Source organism: Gymnoscopelus braueri, assembly GCF_963280865.1.
Source record: "Gymnoscopelus braueri genome assembly, chromosome: 19".
Lineage (NCBI taxonomy): Eukaryota > Metazoa > Chordata > Actinopteri > Myctophiformes > Myctophidae > Gymnoscopelus > Gymnoscopelus braueri.
In genome coordinates this window covers 18104299-18122589 of record NC_137621.1, presented here as the reverse complement: position 1 = coordinate 18122589, position 18291 = coordinate 18104299, and the positions used below count along the sequence as shown (strand labels likewise).

General features: G+C 39.4%; 1 protein-coding gene across 3 annotated transcripts in view; it reads left to right on the top strand.

Annotated features, from left to right (window-relative positions):
* The first annotated feature begins 2262 nt into the window (after positions 1–2262).
* The window catches only part of flvcr2a (FLVCR choline and putative heme transporter 2a), a 41530-nt gene continuing 25501 nt past the window's right edge, over positions 2263–18291 (top strand). Inside the window, exon 1 of one of the 3 annotated variants that reach the window (XM_080413260.1) lies at positions 2263–2920. In XM_080413260.1, the coding sequence (XP_080269386.1) occupies positions 2360–2920 (561 nt within the window). In that variant the 5' untranslated portion in view covers positions 2263–2359. Of the gene's footprint in view, positions 2921–8201; positions 8260–14262; positions 14319–18291 lie in introns of those variants that run through there. The other 2 variants (XM_080413258.1, XM_080413257.1) reach the window with 2 other exon arrangements.

Here is an 18291-nt window from a genome sequence, read left to right as displayed (position 1 = left end):
ATTGAATTTCCTTTATTTTTCTCTGATTGACCATATTGAATAAGATGCACGTCGAATTTGTCCCATTAATGGACCTTTTGTTCTCCGTTTTTGAAGATGTGACCAAGTGTATGGATTATATGTATGCATAACTAGTAAATAAGTGACCAAGTTGAGAGACAGTTTCCTCCCCTTATATGTTTGTATTTGTATGTTTTGTATGTTCGGTTTGTTTGTTAGTAATGTGCTGTCTTTTGCTTTTTGTGTATGTTTGTTTTCTGAAAAATCCAATAAAAAGTTAATGGAAAAAAAAAAAAAAAAAGGACTGCGAGTTATTGCGCTTGTGGCGACCGCAGTGAATTGCGCTGGAACATGGATCAAGGTCGCCAGTGTGAGACCCAACCTGTTCTGGGTGACAATGCTCGGACAGTTTGCGGCTTCTCTTGCAGCCGTGTTCATCCTTGGGATGCCCTCGTACATAGCATCAGTCTGGTTTGGCTCGGAGGAGGTGTCCAGTGCTTGTTCCATTGGAGTTTCTGGGAATCAGGTGAGGTTATAAGATGAGACATCCATCATTGGATCCACGTTTATTAATTGAAGTAAGAAATTAATGGAGGCATTTGTTGACCGATCTAGCATTCTGAAATCAAATACAGATGGTTCAGGTGCCTTTATGCTAGCCTGGCATTGGCCCGACTGATAACGTGGATTCACTCACAAGTTCGTGGAGGAGGAACTTGTGAGTGAATCCACGTTATCAGTCGGGCCAATGGCAGGCTAGGTAAGAATAAGAGTAATAGTAAGAGTAGAGTAAGAGTAATAGTAATAGTAAGAGTAGGAGTATAATGAAACTGATATGAGGTTACCACAAAATAAAATATGCTATCCAAATTATAATAAGCTCTGTTCAGTACAGTTACAACTAGAAAAAGTGCTCCTCGGAGCACAAGTCTCCGCCAGGTCAGGTAGGTTATTATGGCCTCCTGGTGGCGCTATAATAGGCCAATGTGAAAAGGGTTCCATTTCTTCTTGGCTTTTCACAGCAATTGGACACTGCATTCATGATTTTGTTCCAAAAATGTGGTTTGCTAAATTAGACCTGCTGGTGGCGCTACAACAGGCCAATGTGAAAAGGGGGGCATTTCTTCCTCTGCCTAGTGGGAATGTGTGTACACAATTTTAGCGTTCATGATTTGAGGAATTTTGTTCAAAACTGACCTATCCTGCAAACTTTGTAAGGCAAAGTTAGGCAAGTAGGATGGAATATGAAATATCGGACACATCCATCTTGATCACATGACTATAGAGATACTGTGTACCGATTTGCGTGTTTTTTGGACAGAATATGAAGGAGTAAGAAGAAAACATTTGTTTTACAAAAGTCAGCCTCCTGGTGGTGCTCTAAAAGGCAGATGTGAAAAATGCAGGGCAAAGGTTTTTCCTTGGCCTCTAGGGAGTGTGCGTGCAAAGTTTCACGCAGATCGGTGCAGTTATAGGTAAAAACGTGAATCGGCCTGTTATAGCGCCACTATGAGGCTGATGTGAACGTTTTCAAGTGGCATTTCTTCCTGGGCCAAGTGGGAATCTACATGGAAAATTTCACGGAAATCGCATGCTACGTTCGTGATTTGAGGCATTTTGTTCAAAACGAACTAATCCTGCAAACTTTGGAAGCCAATGTTAGCCATTCAGGATGGAATATGGAAAATCTGACAGATCGTGTTGATCACATGACTATAGAGATACTGTGTACCGATTTGCGTGTTGTTTGGACCAAATCTGTGAAAGTAATATCCAAAAATGTGTTTTGCAAAAGTCGGCCTCATGGTGGCGCTATGACAGGCTGATCTGAAAAATGTGGGGCAGAGGTTCTGCTGTGGCATCCAGGGAGTGTGTGTGCGCAGTTTCACAGCGACCGGGCAAACGGTGGCGGAGATTAGCTGCTCACAGACGGACGGACGGACGGACGGACACACGGACGGACACATGGACGGACACACGGACGGACAGGGGGTAAAACATACTCTCTCGCCATGCCTTTCGGCCTGGCGGAGACAATAAGTCACACAAAAACAAACAGTGCACACAGTATTGAATATTGCCTTTTTTCCTTAGTGACTGCAGGCTATTTCTGCAAAGCCTGTTACTTAATAAATATTTGTATATGGCTCAGGTGAGGGGATTCTCAGAACATATGTGAACATTGCTACTGCTGTCAATCGATCGACTGGGAAGGTAACTAAACGAAAGTGATACAACTTGATTGAAGTCGCAGACATTCATTTTTGCGGTTAATTCTTTTATTGTCTGCTAAGCAACCATTTTTTTCTCAATTTGGGTTAATAGCAACAAAAAAAACTGTCTACTTAAAACATTCAAGATGCCACATAACCCTGACGTTGAGGACAAGTTTGTCAAGAATGGTTTGGAATTGGGACCAAAAGCTTCAGTAGATGATGAAAGTACCAGCATCACAGAGGCTAAGAATGACTCCCAGGTCACCACGCGTCTGTACAAAAGGCGATGGGGGATTTTGTTTCTGTTCTGCGCATACTCTCTGTGCAACGGATTCCAGTGGCAGCAGTATGGAATAATCAACAACATCTTTAGGAAATTCTATGGCGTCAACTCTTTCGCCATAGATTGGCTGTCTATGATATACTTGCTCACCTATATCCCGTTAATTTTTCCTGTCATATGGATTCTTCATAAAAAAGGACTGCGAGTTATTGCGCTTGTGGCGACCGCAGTGAATTGCGCTGGAACATGGATCAAGGTCGCCAGTGTGAGACCCGACCTGTTCTGGGTGACAATGCTCGGACAGTTTGCGGCTTCTCTTGCAAACGTGTTCATCCTTGGGATGCCCTCGTACATAGCATCAGTCTGGTTTGGCTCGGAGGAGGTGTCCAGTGCTTGTTCCATTGGAGTTTCTGGGAATCAGGTGAGGATATAAGATGAGACATCCATCATTGGATCCACGTTTATTAATTGAAGTAAGAAATTAATGGAGGCATTTGTTGGCCGATCTATCATTCTGAAGTCAAATACAGATGGTTCAGGTGCCTTTATGCTAGCCTGGCATTGGCCCGACTGATAACGTGGATTCACTCACAAGTTCATGGAGGAGGAACTTGTGAGTGAATCCACGTTATCAGTCGGGCCAATGGCAGGCTAGGTAAGAATAAGAGTAATATGCAATGAGAAAGGGAATGGGAGTACTACAGGATGGCAGGCCGTAGTCAAAAGGAAGGGAGGGGAACTACTGGCCTAGCACTACCAGGTGCCTTACACACACACACACATTAAGAGGAAAAGCTTAAGGCCTACAATAAATTAAACAAGCAAAAGCATGCAAAAAGGTTGAGTGCAAAATACCAATGAGTATGGGTGGGGGGAGCACCGCTGTGAGCCTAGCCACCTAACCCTCCATCGTCCAGAATGCCACATGCTCCACCAATCCTGCAGCACTCAGAAACACAGAAAGAAGAATGGTTATATTTACAGTGTATGATGAGTTTAAATACTTCTTGGGGGAAATACAATAATTGTTACACAGAATAAAAGAGTAAAAGTAAGTTACACTAACAAAGGCCACCAAATAGTAAAGTTTAACAAAAACTTAAATAAAACTATAAAAAAAAAGGCTTAAGACTTAGACAGGGGCCATTTTCGAATTGCACAAGTACAAGCAAGCACATGCGATTGATATGGGCACATTTCCTACTAATGATGACTCAACCAGGTAAACCGGTACAGTTTCCCTTTCTGTGGAAGTTCTTGACATCCGACTTCCAAGTAACTGACAACATCATACATCAAATAAAAGCCTGTATTTACCTTGATGTACGAAAACCTCCCTTAAATACTTTGCGCTGTGTGCGTGTGTAAAACTGTCATCCTTGAGTTGAATTTCCTTTCTGTTGTCATGCACATTAACAGTATCCACCATCGATAAAAGAAAATATAATACAAATCTTCACTTTCCTACATTACTAAATGCATGGTCAGGGACCACATGCAATACCTCCACTAGGACCACCAGTTGAAAACCCATGATGTAGGCAACAGCGTAGTCACTGTAGTTAATAATTATGGGATTCAATGGGTTTCCCACATGTAAGTTTAGAACACTGTCCATTCTGCTACCACTACAGACACTACACTGTGCATTTAGCAAGACTGACTACAGTTATGTTCTAATCAACGTGGAAAGCAAAACATCGGACATATTATTATCAGTTTTAAATGTCATGTTGTATTTGATGGGGAGGGTTAGGGGTGTCAAGATAACACTAATTTCACGATACATACATGATGTTGGGCATATGAAATCGATATGATACATTATTAATGTTCTTTTCTCATGTATCATCAACATTGGCCATCATCTTTAGTTTAAAATAACAATTATAAAGCACTTTAAAAAACAATTACAAAGTGCTTTTATACACAAATAAATACATTTGTGCAAGCTTAAGGGAGAAGTGAAGTTCTCACTAACTCCATTGTTTCAGAGGACAGATAGACACGAACATAACAAAAATCTCTCCAAAATATCTTGAATATGGAAGACATGATTAATAATTACTGTGATTATGATAAGCTTTACATTTCGTATCATACACCATACAGTAAGAACTCCTATAACTTTCACCAGCAAAAAAAATAAAGAAAAGAAAAATAATTTAAAAAATATTACGATACAGTATGACATCTTGACAATGCCTATCGTCACATTTTAATACCACGATAGGCTATATCATGGGACAATATATCGTGACACTCCTATAGGCGGGGAGGGTTAATCTTTTTTTTTTAATCACTTGGGGAGGGTCATTGATTTTTTTTTTTTTGTCAAAGGGAGGGTCATGGCATTTTAGATCAGGGCACATACATTTTCTCCAGGGGTACCCTTCTTTAAAAATCGACCTGTCCCTTAACACACTGTAAATACCAGCAATAATATCTGGCCCGACAAATTATTTTGTAAATAATTTACAGTAGCTGACTGACAGTCCAGGTAGGATATGGACAGCAATAGCTTTGAATTGATGAAATCAGGTATGATGAACAAACAGTTCTATTTCCATTCTTTGAGCTATACGTTTTCACTGTCAACTTTCCCCTTGAGACTTTTGGATGAAAAACTTCTCTCACGTTTAAAAAACAAACCAAAGCTGTGTCTCACATGCCTTAAATGATACATTGTTTCTCTCCGTTCTAAGAGACCATGAACCAAGAAAGAGCTCTTGTTCGAAAAGAGGTATGACTCTGTCTCCAGATGAAATGTTCTTTTGAAACTTTTTGATAAACTAAATATCCTCTAAGTGAAACATACAAGGATGCACCTTGTGCACGCCTGCACAAAAAGGATTACATAAGCATTTCTGTGTGCACCTGTAACATTAGATTTTTTTACCACATCTTTATGTAGTAACTTTTATAACAATATAGTTATTAATTATTATTGTATACTGTATAAGGTTGTTTGCTGCCAGTTCCAGGTCCTAAATTAGCCATTGATTGTGTTCTTGCCCACCATCTAATTTCTTTGAAGATTGTTGGCCCGAGGCCAAACTTACTTGCCGACCCCTGGCCTAAAGTGTGACAAACAAAAGGTCAGTCTCAAGAAGAGTAGATATAACATGTACTTTCACCTATTACCTAAAATATACACCTACACGGGGCATTAAACAGAGCCAACGCAACCTGCCACAACAGGGACTAAAGAGGGAAAAGCTCATGCTAAGTGTGGATTTTATAGTGAACCAAACAATTTGGAATACAGGAATTGGTAGAGGCTGTAGCCTTTCTACCTCCACAGTAGATTAGAAGGGACAATTCCTGACTGGCTACACAAAGACAATGATAAGAGGCTTCTGCAGAATTAACTTCACATCATAAGTTTACAGGTGTAAAAATGAGTGCCCAAGATAGGTGCTCAGGGACGGACATAGGTAGTGAGGAGAGTCTGTCCCTGGTGGTGTCAGGAAGACAGGGATATCCCTATGTCAGACTGTCTCACAGGAGAGTCTGTGTCTGTTTTGTTTTTTTCGAAGTAATATTACCAGGGGTCACAAGTGACTTATCATTAGGGCCGGCTGCTGTTCCCCGCTCCCCTCTCCATACTTAAAAAACGCCAGAACAAAAACACAGAGCATCAAGTGTATGCGGAGAGCAATGCTTGTCGGATAGCAACAGGGACATGCCCCCTTATTATGGGCCTGGAGGTTGGTTACACTAGTATAATAAAGAATGGAGCCCAGGCATCATGGGCTGTTCACCTTTCCCCTTTAGCTGTTAAAAAGCTCCAAGCAAAGGTAAACCCTATCCCCTCCACACTCCTCCACCACCCTTGCCTAGACATCCAGACACTGTCCTCTCCATGCCCATAAGGGGCCATATCTCTTCACTGTATCCCCACTGAGGAGATCATCTTCCCCATATACCTGATGGCCAAGCTCAGTCTTCGAATCTGGAGCTTATCAAATCTCTACAGGGGAGAAAGGGACAACCCAGGACTCCCCGTACTTCCAGCCCCCCCTCTCTTACCTCCACACCCACACCCACCCCAACCACCCCTCTGTCCCAAGTTTTTTGTAATATCCCCTACAAATGACAATTTTCACAATATGAGTTTTAAGCACTTTCCTCACATTGGATTTAGATTCAGCACCCCTTATTACCCCTTAAAAACATGTATGCCTTAGATTAATGTGCCTTCAGCGCTTTAAATAAGCACATTTTCTGAAAATCTGCCTCCCTAGCCTAGAAACTTGAATTCCTTCAACGTTGTTGACTTTTGTGATAACATTTCCATCTAGTGGTCAATAGCAGCATTGGCTAATTGATTATATTCACTCTATGCTTAGAAAATGGATTTAAAATTCACATGCAGTGATGCTGCTGCAATAATACAGTCAAGATTAAATAAATTGCAGCAGTTTAACCTTTCCTCCACGCTGGGAGGGCGGGATAAGCATCAACTGACACGGGTAACCGGTTCTGATGGAAATATTTCACCAGAGATTATAAGCTCTGTTCAGTACAGTTATAACTCATTGTTGGTGTGGTGGTGGGGCATTTTACCAGAACAGCAATACGTGACCTTATACGTGAATAAGTCACACAAAAACAAACAAAGTGCACACAGTATTGAATATTGCCTGTTCTGTTGTTTTCTTCCCTGAGTGACTGCAGGCCATTATTTCTGCAAAGCCTGTAGTTAACCCCCTGGCAGTGTCAGGCCCGGTGCTTTTCTTATCATTGGTTCAACTTCCAGTTGGGTGGAGTTAGAGTTTGGACACACCACGCACGCAGTGCTAATAAACCAGATTTCTGACACAGCAGTGACAGCACAAATATTAAAGTAATTTTTTTTTGTGTGGAATGATTGTCGTTGATTATCAGTCATAGTAGGCTACATTTGAGACGTTTTTGTTCGAGTCTATTGTCATTCATTGTTGGCCTGCACTTGAGCAAAGAATACAATATAAATATTTGTATAGTATGACACAGGAGGAGAGGATTCCCAGGACAGGAGTGAACATCCTACTGCTGTCAAGTGATCGTCTGGGAAGGTAACCAAACGAAAGTGATACAACTTTGACTGAAGTCGCGGACATTATTGTTGCGGTTAATTTTTAATAAACGGTCTACTTAAAACTTGCAAAGATGCCAGATAACCCCGACGTTGAGGACAACAAGGATGTCGCGAACGGTTTGGATTTGGGACCAAAATCTTTAGTAGATGATGTCACGGAACAAATTGAAAGTAGCAGCATCACAGAGGCTAAGGATGACTCCCAGGTCACCACTAACAATGACTCTCAGGTCCCCACCACGCGTCTGTACAAGAGGCGATGGATGATCGTGTTTCTGTTCAGCGCGTACTCTCTGTGCAACGCGTTCCAGTGGATCCAGTATGGGATAATCAACAACATCTTCATGAAATTCTATGGCGTCAACTCTTTCGCCATAGATTGGATGTCTATGATCTACATGCTCACCTACATCCCGTTCATTTTCCCCGTCACATGGATCCTGGACAAAAGAGGACTGCGAGTCATTGCGCTTGTGGCGACCGCAGTGAATTGCGCCGGAACGTGGATCAAGGTCGCCAGCGTGAGACCCGACCTGTTCTGGGTGACGATGCTCGGACAGGTCGCGGGTTCCATCTCCCAGGTGTTCATCCTTGGGATGCCCTCGCACATAGCATCAGTCTGGTTTGGCTCGGAGGAGGTGTCCACCGCTTGTTCCATTGGAGTTTTTGGGAATCAGGTGAGGTTATAAATAATGATACATCCACATTTAAGGCAGCCACCCAGGGGTGAAAGAAGTACTCAAATGTTTCACTTACAGTGAAGTAAAAGTACCAATAAAGTAGAAATACTCCGTTACAAGCAAAAGTCCGGAATTCGAAATGTACGAGTAAAAGTACAAAAGTGTTGGTATCAAAATGTACTTAAAGTAGGCCTACCAAAAGTAGAAAGTATTCATTATGCAGAATGTCCCATTTCACAAGTAGCCTACTCAAAAATGTATGAAAAAATCTTTTGAAAATCACAAACGCATTGTGAGCTTGTAGATGGGCTATTTTCAAATGGCCAAAATGTATAGGGCTGAAGTGGGTAATGTAGGCCTACGTATGTTTTGTAATAATAATCAAAATCTACAAAGTAACTAAAGTTTTCAAATAATTGTAGTGGAGTATAAGTATAATATTTGCATCTGAGATGTAGTATAGGCTAGTGGAGTAGAAGTACAAGTATTGAAAATTGGAAATAGTAAAGTAAAAGTAAATACAGTAATGGACTTAGTTTCTTTCCACCACTGCATCCATCATTGGATCCACGTTTATTAATTGAAGTAAGAAATTAATACAGGCATTCGTTGACCGATCTAGCATTCTGGAGTCAAATACAGATGGTATTTACGCGCCCCGGCTTTACGCACACAAGGATACATACAGGTGGGCACTATAGGGACATCTGGGCACCTCGATGTAAAATTAGCCATTTTGTCCAAAATGAAAGAAAACAAAGTTTGAAAAATGGTCTTAAGTAATTAATCGTCACCTTGCTAAACTAATGGCCTAAGTCATTTTTTGAGGAAAATGATATTTTTGCCTAAGTCAGCTCCTCATGACACTGGCCACCTCTGGTAAAATCGCCCATCTCCTAATTGAAAAGGATCATGCTGTTCACTCCCCTTTTAGTATAATGGCCTAACTCCCTAGTGTGACTGTGACTTAGGCCTTTTTTTGCCTAAGTCACATGGTTTTGTGACTTAGGCCAAATTATTTACTGATTTAGGCCATTAAAAAAGAAAAGTTTGGTCTAAGTCAGATTTAATCCTATTTAAACATATTTAAATCTCTTATGTTACATAACTGACAGACAGTGTTATTTCTATTTAAATAGTCATAATTTGTTATAAACATTTTGGGTGAAATGATTAAGAAATATCATATAGTTTTGTTTTGGATCAGTTTTTAATTTTTCCTGAAAAACTGAAAAAAATGACATAGGCCATTAGTTTAGCAAGGCGACGTAATGTAAAGTATACATGATGTGAACATGCACGGTACATCATTATCAGACTTTTTTTCTTTTTTTTCTTTGTAAGGTGCATTGTCCAAGCATTTTTCACATACCATATTCAAAAGTTTCTCGGTGCACTTCCAAAATCATACTTAAGTTTATCCTTCAACTTCTTATTTATACCCCAAATTGACAGGATATACAGGTTTTGTAGCAATTTGTAGCAATATTAGACTTTAATTATCGAATGTTTAAGCATGTTCTAATCCTGTATAGGCTATACTTTACTTTACTTAAAAACAAACATATATGTTTTTAACATCTTGGAAGAAATAGCCAATTTAACATTGAGCTGCCCACTCTTCCTTGGTGCCCACCTATCCTGTTACCGCACACAATTGCCATAGTTTATGTGTGAGATGTGAAGCTACAAGTTTATTATTGCTCTTATCAAATAATTTGAAATGGGTAAATTGCTAAATAAATGTTCTTAAATCAATGTAGCGTTATTACAAGATTAACATTTATGATGCGTGTAAAACGATTAACGGTGATGGTCATTCTCAGAAGCTAACAAACCAGTAGCCTAATGATAAGATAATAAACCTTTATTGGTCTCTGTGTAGCAGCAACAGCACAAAGAGTGAAACACAGGTACAGGTAAAACTAAGAGAGCTAAGAATAAGACCAAATACAAATAAAACATCTGCATACGTATGCTATTATTTAATATAGGCCTAATAAGAAGAAGAAATGTACTATCTATACATCTATCTATTTCCAGTGAATATCCTTGAATATACTTCTATCGCCAATTAATATTTGGATATCCTATATGTATGTATCTACAGTCTATCAGTGCATGAAGCTGATTAGGTACAGTGTCAGCCGGATTTCAACAGTGGCTATGGATAATGTCTGTAGAGTCTATAAACAGTGTATAATAATGATAGAAAATATAGACAATCTGCCAACAATGAATGTGTGAGTCTCACAACAGTTGCCCTTAAGGGGCATCTGTCATGGTTCAGGGGGCTGAATGTGCTGAATGTCCTCGCTATGATGTGCCCACTAGCTCCCCATAGAGCGGATGTGACGGGTTCATCAGGATAGGGTCCTGCTTCCTCCTTATCCTCCCCTCACAACCACCCCCAGTCTGTCCAGTTTAACTCCAACTATGGAGCTGGCCTTCCTCACCATCCCTTGTGTTGACCTCCCCCAACAAGCCACTGCAAAGAAGAGGACATGGGCTATTGCAGACTGGTAGAACATCTGCAGCATGCCTGTTGCACACATTGAAGGAACTGAGCATCCTTAAGGAAGAACAGCTTGCTCTGTCCCTTCCTGTAGAGGGCCTCAGTGTTGTAAGTCCAGTCCAGTTTATTGTTCATGTGTAGCCTACTTTCAAAAACGTGTGGGTGTCCACCATCTCCACCTCCTCCCCGCAGATGGTGATGGGAGGTGGCCTCATTGTGCTCTGCCGGTAGTCCATCACCAGCTCTTTGATCTTTTCAATATTGAGCTGGAGGTGATTGTTGTCACACCATCCTACACTTGCATCACTGAAGCTTATAGGCTCATAGAATTAGTAACGTTATAAACTTTATAATGAAACTGACATGAGGTTGCCAGAAAATAGGCTATCCAAAGCCACTGATATGAGGCTTCTGTAGAATGAATTCACTTCATAAGTTTACAGGTGTAAAAGAGAGTTTATTTTCTGTACAAACTACCCACAAATTGCAGTTAGATAAATGATAGATAATAGAGAACAAAAAGAAAAGAAATCTAATATCATAACAAAACTATATCTATTTAGACATGTCAATATAACTTAAAATAAAGATGAAGGCAGAGTCAGTCGTTTGTGCAACCAGAGACATCACTTAGCAGCAGATTCAAATGTATGAAGTGCATGTCTATCTTTCCAAGTCTTTAATACTCTTATTGTCATAGTAAATGTAGTAGGTCCTTATGAGTTGTGGGGTTAACAGTAATGCTACTCTAACAACTACAACAACCAAATCCACAACACATACCAGGTTTTGATTTATTTTTTGCTCTTGCTACTACAGCTGGCATTAGCAACTATGCTTAATCAAGCTTTACCCAAGTTGAAGAGGGAGTCAGAGGTGTAGAGGGTGAACAGGGAAGTTAACAGCATGGCTCTTTGGAGCATCAGTGTTGCACATTTGCCAGGCTGCTTTGATGTAAGGACTGGATGACTGCTGGTGAGGTAATCCTTAATCCAGGCAATAAGGCTGCGGTCCACTTGCATAACTGAAAGCTTATTGGCTCTTAGAATTAGTAACTTTTTAAGATTTATCGACCCTGGACAGAATTTCAGGTACTGTATCATGAAAAAGAAGGAGGAAGTCCGCACACTGTTCTCAAGCTCCAAGAAACTCACTTTTTTTTATTTTTGCAACGTTTCGACCTTCTAGGTCTTCATCAGACAAAAAAAGAAGGTCGAAACGTTGCAAAAATAAAAAAGTGAGTTTCTTGGAGCTTGAGAACAGTGTGCGGACTACCTCCTTCTTTTTCTTGATTCTTCCTTGATGTCCAGCACCTGGCCTAAATACAGGCGTGGGATGTGCACACAACCTTCTCTTTGAGCAGGTACTGTATCATAGCAGCAACAGAGGTAAGAATGGAACACTTGAGGGGTGCAGTTCGGAGTATGAGATGGGTAGAGTAGAGTAGAGTAGAGTAGAGTAGAGTAGAGTAGAGTAGAGTAGAGTAGAGTAGAGTAGAGTAGAGTAGAGTAGAGTAGAGTAGAGGAATAATCGTATAATAAGGTTAATAATATGAGGTTACCACAAAATATAATAGGCTATCCAAAGACACAAATATGAGGCTACTGCAGAATACACTTCAACTTAATATTATATAATATATATAATTTGTCACATCACACATTTACAGGTGTATTTTTTTCTGTACAAACTACACACAAATTTGAGTTAGAAAGGCATTAAAAATAGAGGAAAAATAAAAAGTCAAATATCAGAACAAAACACATTTTTATGAGTGTGTACTCATAAAAATGAAGGCACCTCAGTCTCTTGTGCAAGTATAAACATAACTTAGCAGCAGATATCAAATGTATGAAGCATATGGAAATGGAGTGTATATAAATTATATACAGTATGGTTATCACGATGAACATATGTGGCCACTGGCCAGGGATTAATTCTCTGAAATTCAGCACAAAAAAAGCTGAAATATCAGATGGAATTCAAGCATCACTCAATTATCATTCACCAGCTGCACTGAGATTTATTTCAGCATCTTCAGTGCAGTGATTCCTGGAGAGCTATGTTAGCACAGTTGGTCACTCCAGTGGTTTGTTGTTGTGCATGTCTTTCCACTTGTTGTGGCGTCTAAGGAACGGAGTGTGCTAAATAAAACATAACCTCAGGTTTATCCAAGTATTGTCTTTGCCAAGGGTCAAACCTGATGAAATAGTGATCCCATGAGTGGGAGGTTGATATTGCATTGCAGATCATTCCCAAGACCTTTTTGTTTTAATCATTTGATTATCACCATTGTGGCGGTGAATAGCAGCATCTGAATGACTTGTCATTCCCTTATTTTCTTCAAAACCTTCCAAGAAGTCTCATATCAAGTTACGCTTCAAAATAACTATTGCATAAACTACTTTACACTTCACTGCCGTTACACTGGCACTATAGTGAAGCATGTTGCTTTATGAGCAGTTTCTCATAAAACACCCTGTTCTCATAATTTTCTATTCTCCCATTTTATTGCATTTCGTAGGTTTGATGTTAGATGTTGGTTCTTTACACGGTGCTATTCTCATGATAGATCTGTTGGTAACCAGAGAACTGGGCACTTGAGACAACTGCTCCTGCAGTTTTTTTGGTACAATTTCCATGGATAAAGTAGGCTACATGGCAGTGATCAAGTATTTCTCTGGGGAAAGCAGGGATCAGAGCATTAGTTATAAGTCAATAAATGTAGACATAAATACAATTATACTTAAGGATGCTTAGTAAAACTTCAAGACAAAGATACATACAGATTTGGAAAGTGCCCTGTTGTCACTCTCTCTACTGTGTGTGTGTGTGTGTGTGTGTGTGTGTGTGTGTGTGTGTGTGTGTGTGTGTGTGTGTGTGTGTGTGTGTGTGTGTGTGTGTGTGTGTGTGTGTGTGTGTGTGTGTGTGTATGTGATCGTGTGTGTGTGTGTGTGTGTGTGTGTGTGTGTGTGTGTGTGTGTGTGTGTGTGTGTGTGTGTGTGTGTGTGTGTGTGTGTGTGTGTGTGTGTGTGTGTGTGTGCATGCTTGCTTGCTTGCTTGCATGTGTGCATGTGTGTGTGTGTGTGTGTTTTTACAAAACCTACAATAGAGACAAGCTGAGATTGGTTTAAAGAAAGGTCACATTAGATAGGCTAGCCTTGTATTTTTTTGCTCAACAATAATTGTATTTATAATGTATTATTATTGTTATCAATAATAATAATAATAATAAGAAGAAGATATAGGCTACTGTAAACATCTAATATTCATAAATTCATCCCTGGTGCCAGGTGATGCATATTTTGAGAACATTGATCTGCCAGAAATGGTCAATAAACCCACAGCGGATGATGACCAATGAATGAAACTGAAACGACACACACGGGTCAAATTGCAAAAGTGATGGGTCTGTTTATTTTGGGGAGCAGCTGTGAAAAGTGTCAAACGAAGGGAAATGACGTGTGTGTGAACAATTCCGCCATCTTCTGCTGGGTCAGTGTATCAGTGTATATGTAGTAGTCAATGCAGCCGTGCTCAGGTATGTTCCATTGACGGTCTTTGTTTTGGTTGTATTTCTCCCATGCATTACAGGGTTCGGTGGGATCATGAGAGGGTCATTGGTAGATTCAAATCGATCTCGACAGCTCTGTCACGTCTTTGAACGTCAAGCGCGAAATCATACATTGTTGCTTATTTCAGGCGCCGAGTGAAGACAACTCGAGAACAATGTAGATGACAATGATATGAACGTGAAATGGCTTTGCGATAATAACAGCCTAATGTGTCTTATAATGAGAATCTTATCTTTAGACGTCCAATCTTGTTTTGTTAATATGGAAATAATGCGAAGGATTGGCAAATGTTTTTCTTCCTTTCTAGACTTAATATATATATATATATATATATGCACAATAATTATTTATTATAATAATACAACAAAGAAACTAAGCTATTAACAACAAATGCATTTGAAGTGTTGCTTTCAGTTTCATGAGTGTGGTGGTGTTGTTCCCATTCATGCCTGGTGTTTGCTCAATGCTCAGCTGGCAACAGGAGGCAGCTTGAGGACAATAGTAGCATAATAATAGGAATATCAACACAGGCTACCATTGGAATTTTCCACTGTGCTGTGGTGGGAGAGATTGGCATTTAATGTGACACGACCGAACTGAGCACCGTGTCTTTCTACCCAGGAGCGTCTGTCCTGTCCAGTGTCCACGTATACAAGCTGGACAGTGGCTCCGTGTTGAAAGGACGGAGTCGCAGGGGTGGAAAAAGTACCCAAATGTTTATCAATACTGCAACGTAGACAACTTCTTTAGTTTTATATTAGTTTACGAGTAAATGTCTGGCAATGAAAATGTCCTCGAGTAAAAGTACAAAAGTATTGGTATCAAAATGTACTTAAAGTACCAAAAGTATAAAGTTCTCATTATGCAGAATGTCCCAGTTCACAAGTTTTCAAATTACTTGAGAGATATACTTAGTTACTTTACACCACTGCAGACAGAGTCGTATAAGCTCGTAACGCAATGCACTCTTGAGGTGATGAATTATTTCAGGCTATTTAACTCCGAGAGTTTACAGAGTACGGAGTGTTCTTTTGGTCACATTTGTACACTATCTTGGGTTACAAATGAATAAAGCCACTGTGGACTTTACACGTCTCCACGAGTCCACGCGTAGCCTCAGGCTATTAACGTCGATAAAACCATATGCGATGGAAAAAGTACTCACATTTTAAGTAAAAGTATCAATCCTGCAAAGTAGAAATACTCTGTTTCAAGTAAAAGTCTGGTAATCAAAATTTACTTGAGTAAAAGTACAAGAGTATTGGTATCAAAAGTACTTGTCTTAAAGTACCAAAAGTAGAAAGTACTCATTATGCAGAATGTCCCATTTCACAAGTTTTCAAATGTGTACAAATCTTTTGAAAATGGCAGAGCAGATACCAGCTGATTTTTTTATTGATTGAATACTTTATTAACAATTTGCAAAGACAAGCACAGGGAAATACAGTTCAATACAAGGTCTGTTAAGAGTATTTTAAACCCAAGAAAGCACTATATGGCTTGTTTCCATTGGGGTCCTTTGTACTCAATTCATTGAAACATTTAATGGCATCGCGACTCATTGTGAGCTTGTAGATTGGCTATTTTCAAATAGCCAAAGTATATAGGGTTGAAATCTTCAAAGTAACTAATAACTTAAGTTTTCAAATAATTGTAGAGTAAAAAGTACAATATTTGTCTCTGAGATGTAGTGGAGTAGAAGTAAAAGTATTGAAAATTAGAAATACTCCAGTAAAGTAAAAAATACCTAAAAATTGTATTTGAGTACAGTACTTTAGTAAATGTAATTAGTTACTTTCCACCATTGGTTAAAATGGTTAAAACGATATCTTCTAACACGACTCCTGTCCCTGCCACTCTCACCTCGTCTCCAAGCTTTGTATAGGTTATCTTCACATTAGTCACCTCAATAAATCGTGATTTCCCGATTTTTGTTGATTTAGTCATAATAAGGGTTGGGTAGTTAGGTTAGAATTGGAAAGGGTGGGAATATGTAGACTATCAAAGCACATGACATGAGAAAAACAAGAAGTGTAATAGTTATATGATCCAAGGAGGCATGTGTCATATCATAGCCTAATCCATGCCAAAACTCGTGAACCTACAGTATGGCATGTGACACAGGGAAATTTAATTGAAGGAAAACTAAATCTTTATTGTCACATCACACGAGTAAAACGGTGTGTGAAATTTGTTTTTGTGAAAGCTCCATCGTTTTGATTGTTTCTAGAAAGAACGAAAAGAAAGGAGGAGGAGGAGGGGGGGGGCAAGGGAAGGAAAAAAGGGTGGGGGGGCGGCAAGGGAAGGAAAAAAGGAAGGAATCAAAAAAGACAAAAGAGTCAACCAAGAATCCTTTGAAGATGCGTCCAAAATATCTGAATGTTGCTGTTAAAGACCTGTGTTCAAACTCTTACTAGAGGTTCTCAAAGTGTGGCTTGGGGAGTGGGGATCCAGTAGCGGGGACCCAGTAAAACTGTGGCAGTGCTTCTCAAAGTGGGGCCCTGGGTCCCCCTAGGTCCCTTGAGAGGCTTCCAAGGGTCCCCACAGGTCCTTGAGAGGCTTCCAGGGGTCCCCAGTAAAACCTATAACCTTGGGGAGGATAACATAAAATGAAATACATAAATAAACTGAAAACTTGTAGATTTATAGAACGTTTTAAAAAAGGAATTCAGTTTGTTTATTTTTTATCTATCAAAAAAAGTTATTTGTTTATTTTTTGTTAAACGTTTTTAAGATTTTACACACTTTGACAAAATAAACTCAAAACATTGGTAATCTGGTCTAGGGATTGGCATCGGACCCAAAAATCTGGCATGGTCAGGCTTTAGTATTCAGAATTCTCTTCTTTCCCTCTGCCATAATAGGGACATGACATGAGAAAAACAAGAAGTGTAATCGTTTTATCAAATGATCCAAGGAGGCAAGTGTCATAGCCTAATCCATGCCAAAACTTGTGCATTTATGGCATGTGACACAAAATTTAATAGGAGGAAACAAAATCTTTATTGTCACATCAAAGGTTTACAGACCTGTGTAAAACGGTGTGTGAAATTTGTTTTTGTGCAAGCTCCATTCCGTTTAGATTGTTTCCAGAAAGAACGAGAAGTTCTTTCTTCCTTTCAAAGTAATTTTTATTGAATCATAATACAGGTCAACACATAACTTCAGATAATGACAGACATGAACCCACACAACCTATAACCATGGGGGGGATAACATAAAATGAAATGCATAAATAAACTGAAAACTTGTAGATTTTTAGAATGTTATAAAAAAAGGAATTCAATTTGTTTATTTTTTATCTATCAAAAAAGTTATGTTTTTGTTAAACATTTTTAAGATTTTACACTTTTTGACAAAATATACTCAAAACATTGGTAATCTGGTCTAGGGATTGGCATCGGATCAAATTGATCAAATTGGTTTGAGGCAGATTTATTTTCTGCAAAGAATGTATTGTCATTTTCCCCATTTATGTGAATACCAGTAGACCAGTATTTTTGCATTTGTAGAAATGAGTGAGTGTACTTGCGTGATCTACTACCTCAAACAGATGAGGACATGGTGTTTTTAAAAATAAACTGGTCTGACAGCCATGTAATGATTATGTGTATATATATTACATGGCCTTAAAGGCCCTGAACACTCTAGTCAGGTTGAAGCAGGGTAGAGCTATACTGAAAATGTTATGTCACAAATACCTATGGGCCAGTATGATATAAGTATGAGAAAGATGTAAATAGAGTGGCAAAGTTTGTGGTCCCCAAACAAAATGAGTTAGTGTTTTGCACTTCTTGGTTCTGTCTCTCAAAGTCTAGTCGTTTTTTTTTATGGTCAAGTAAGTAGCCTTGGGAACAAACAGTTCCCGAGCCATGTGGCCCATAGCTCCTTAGCATAGTTTCCTTAGTGTGAGAAACCTTGACTTTGAAGTGCATCTCC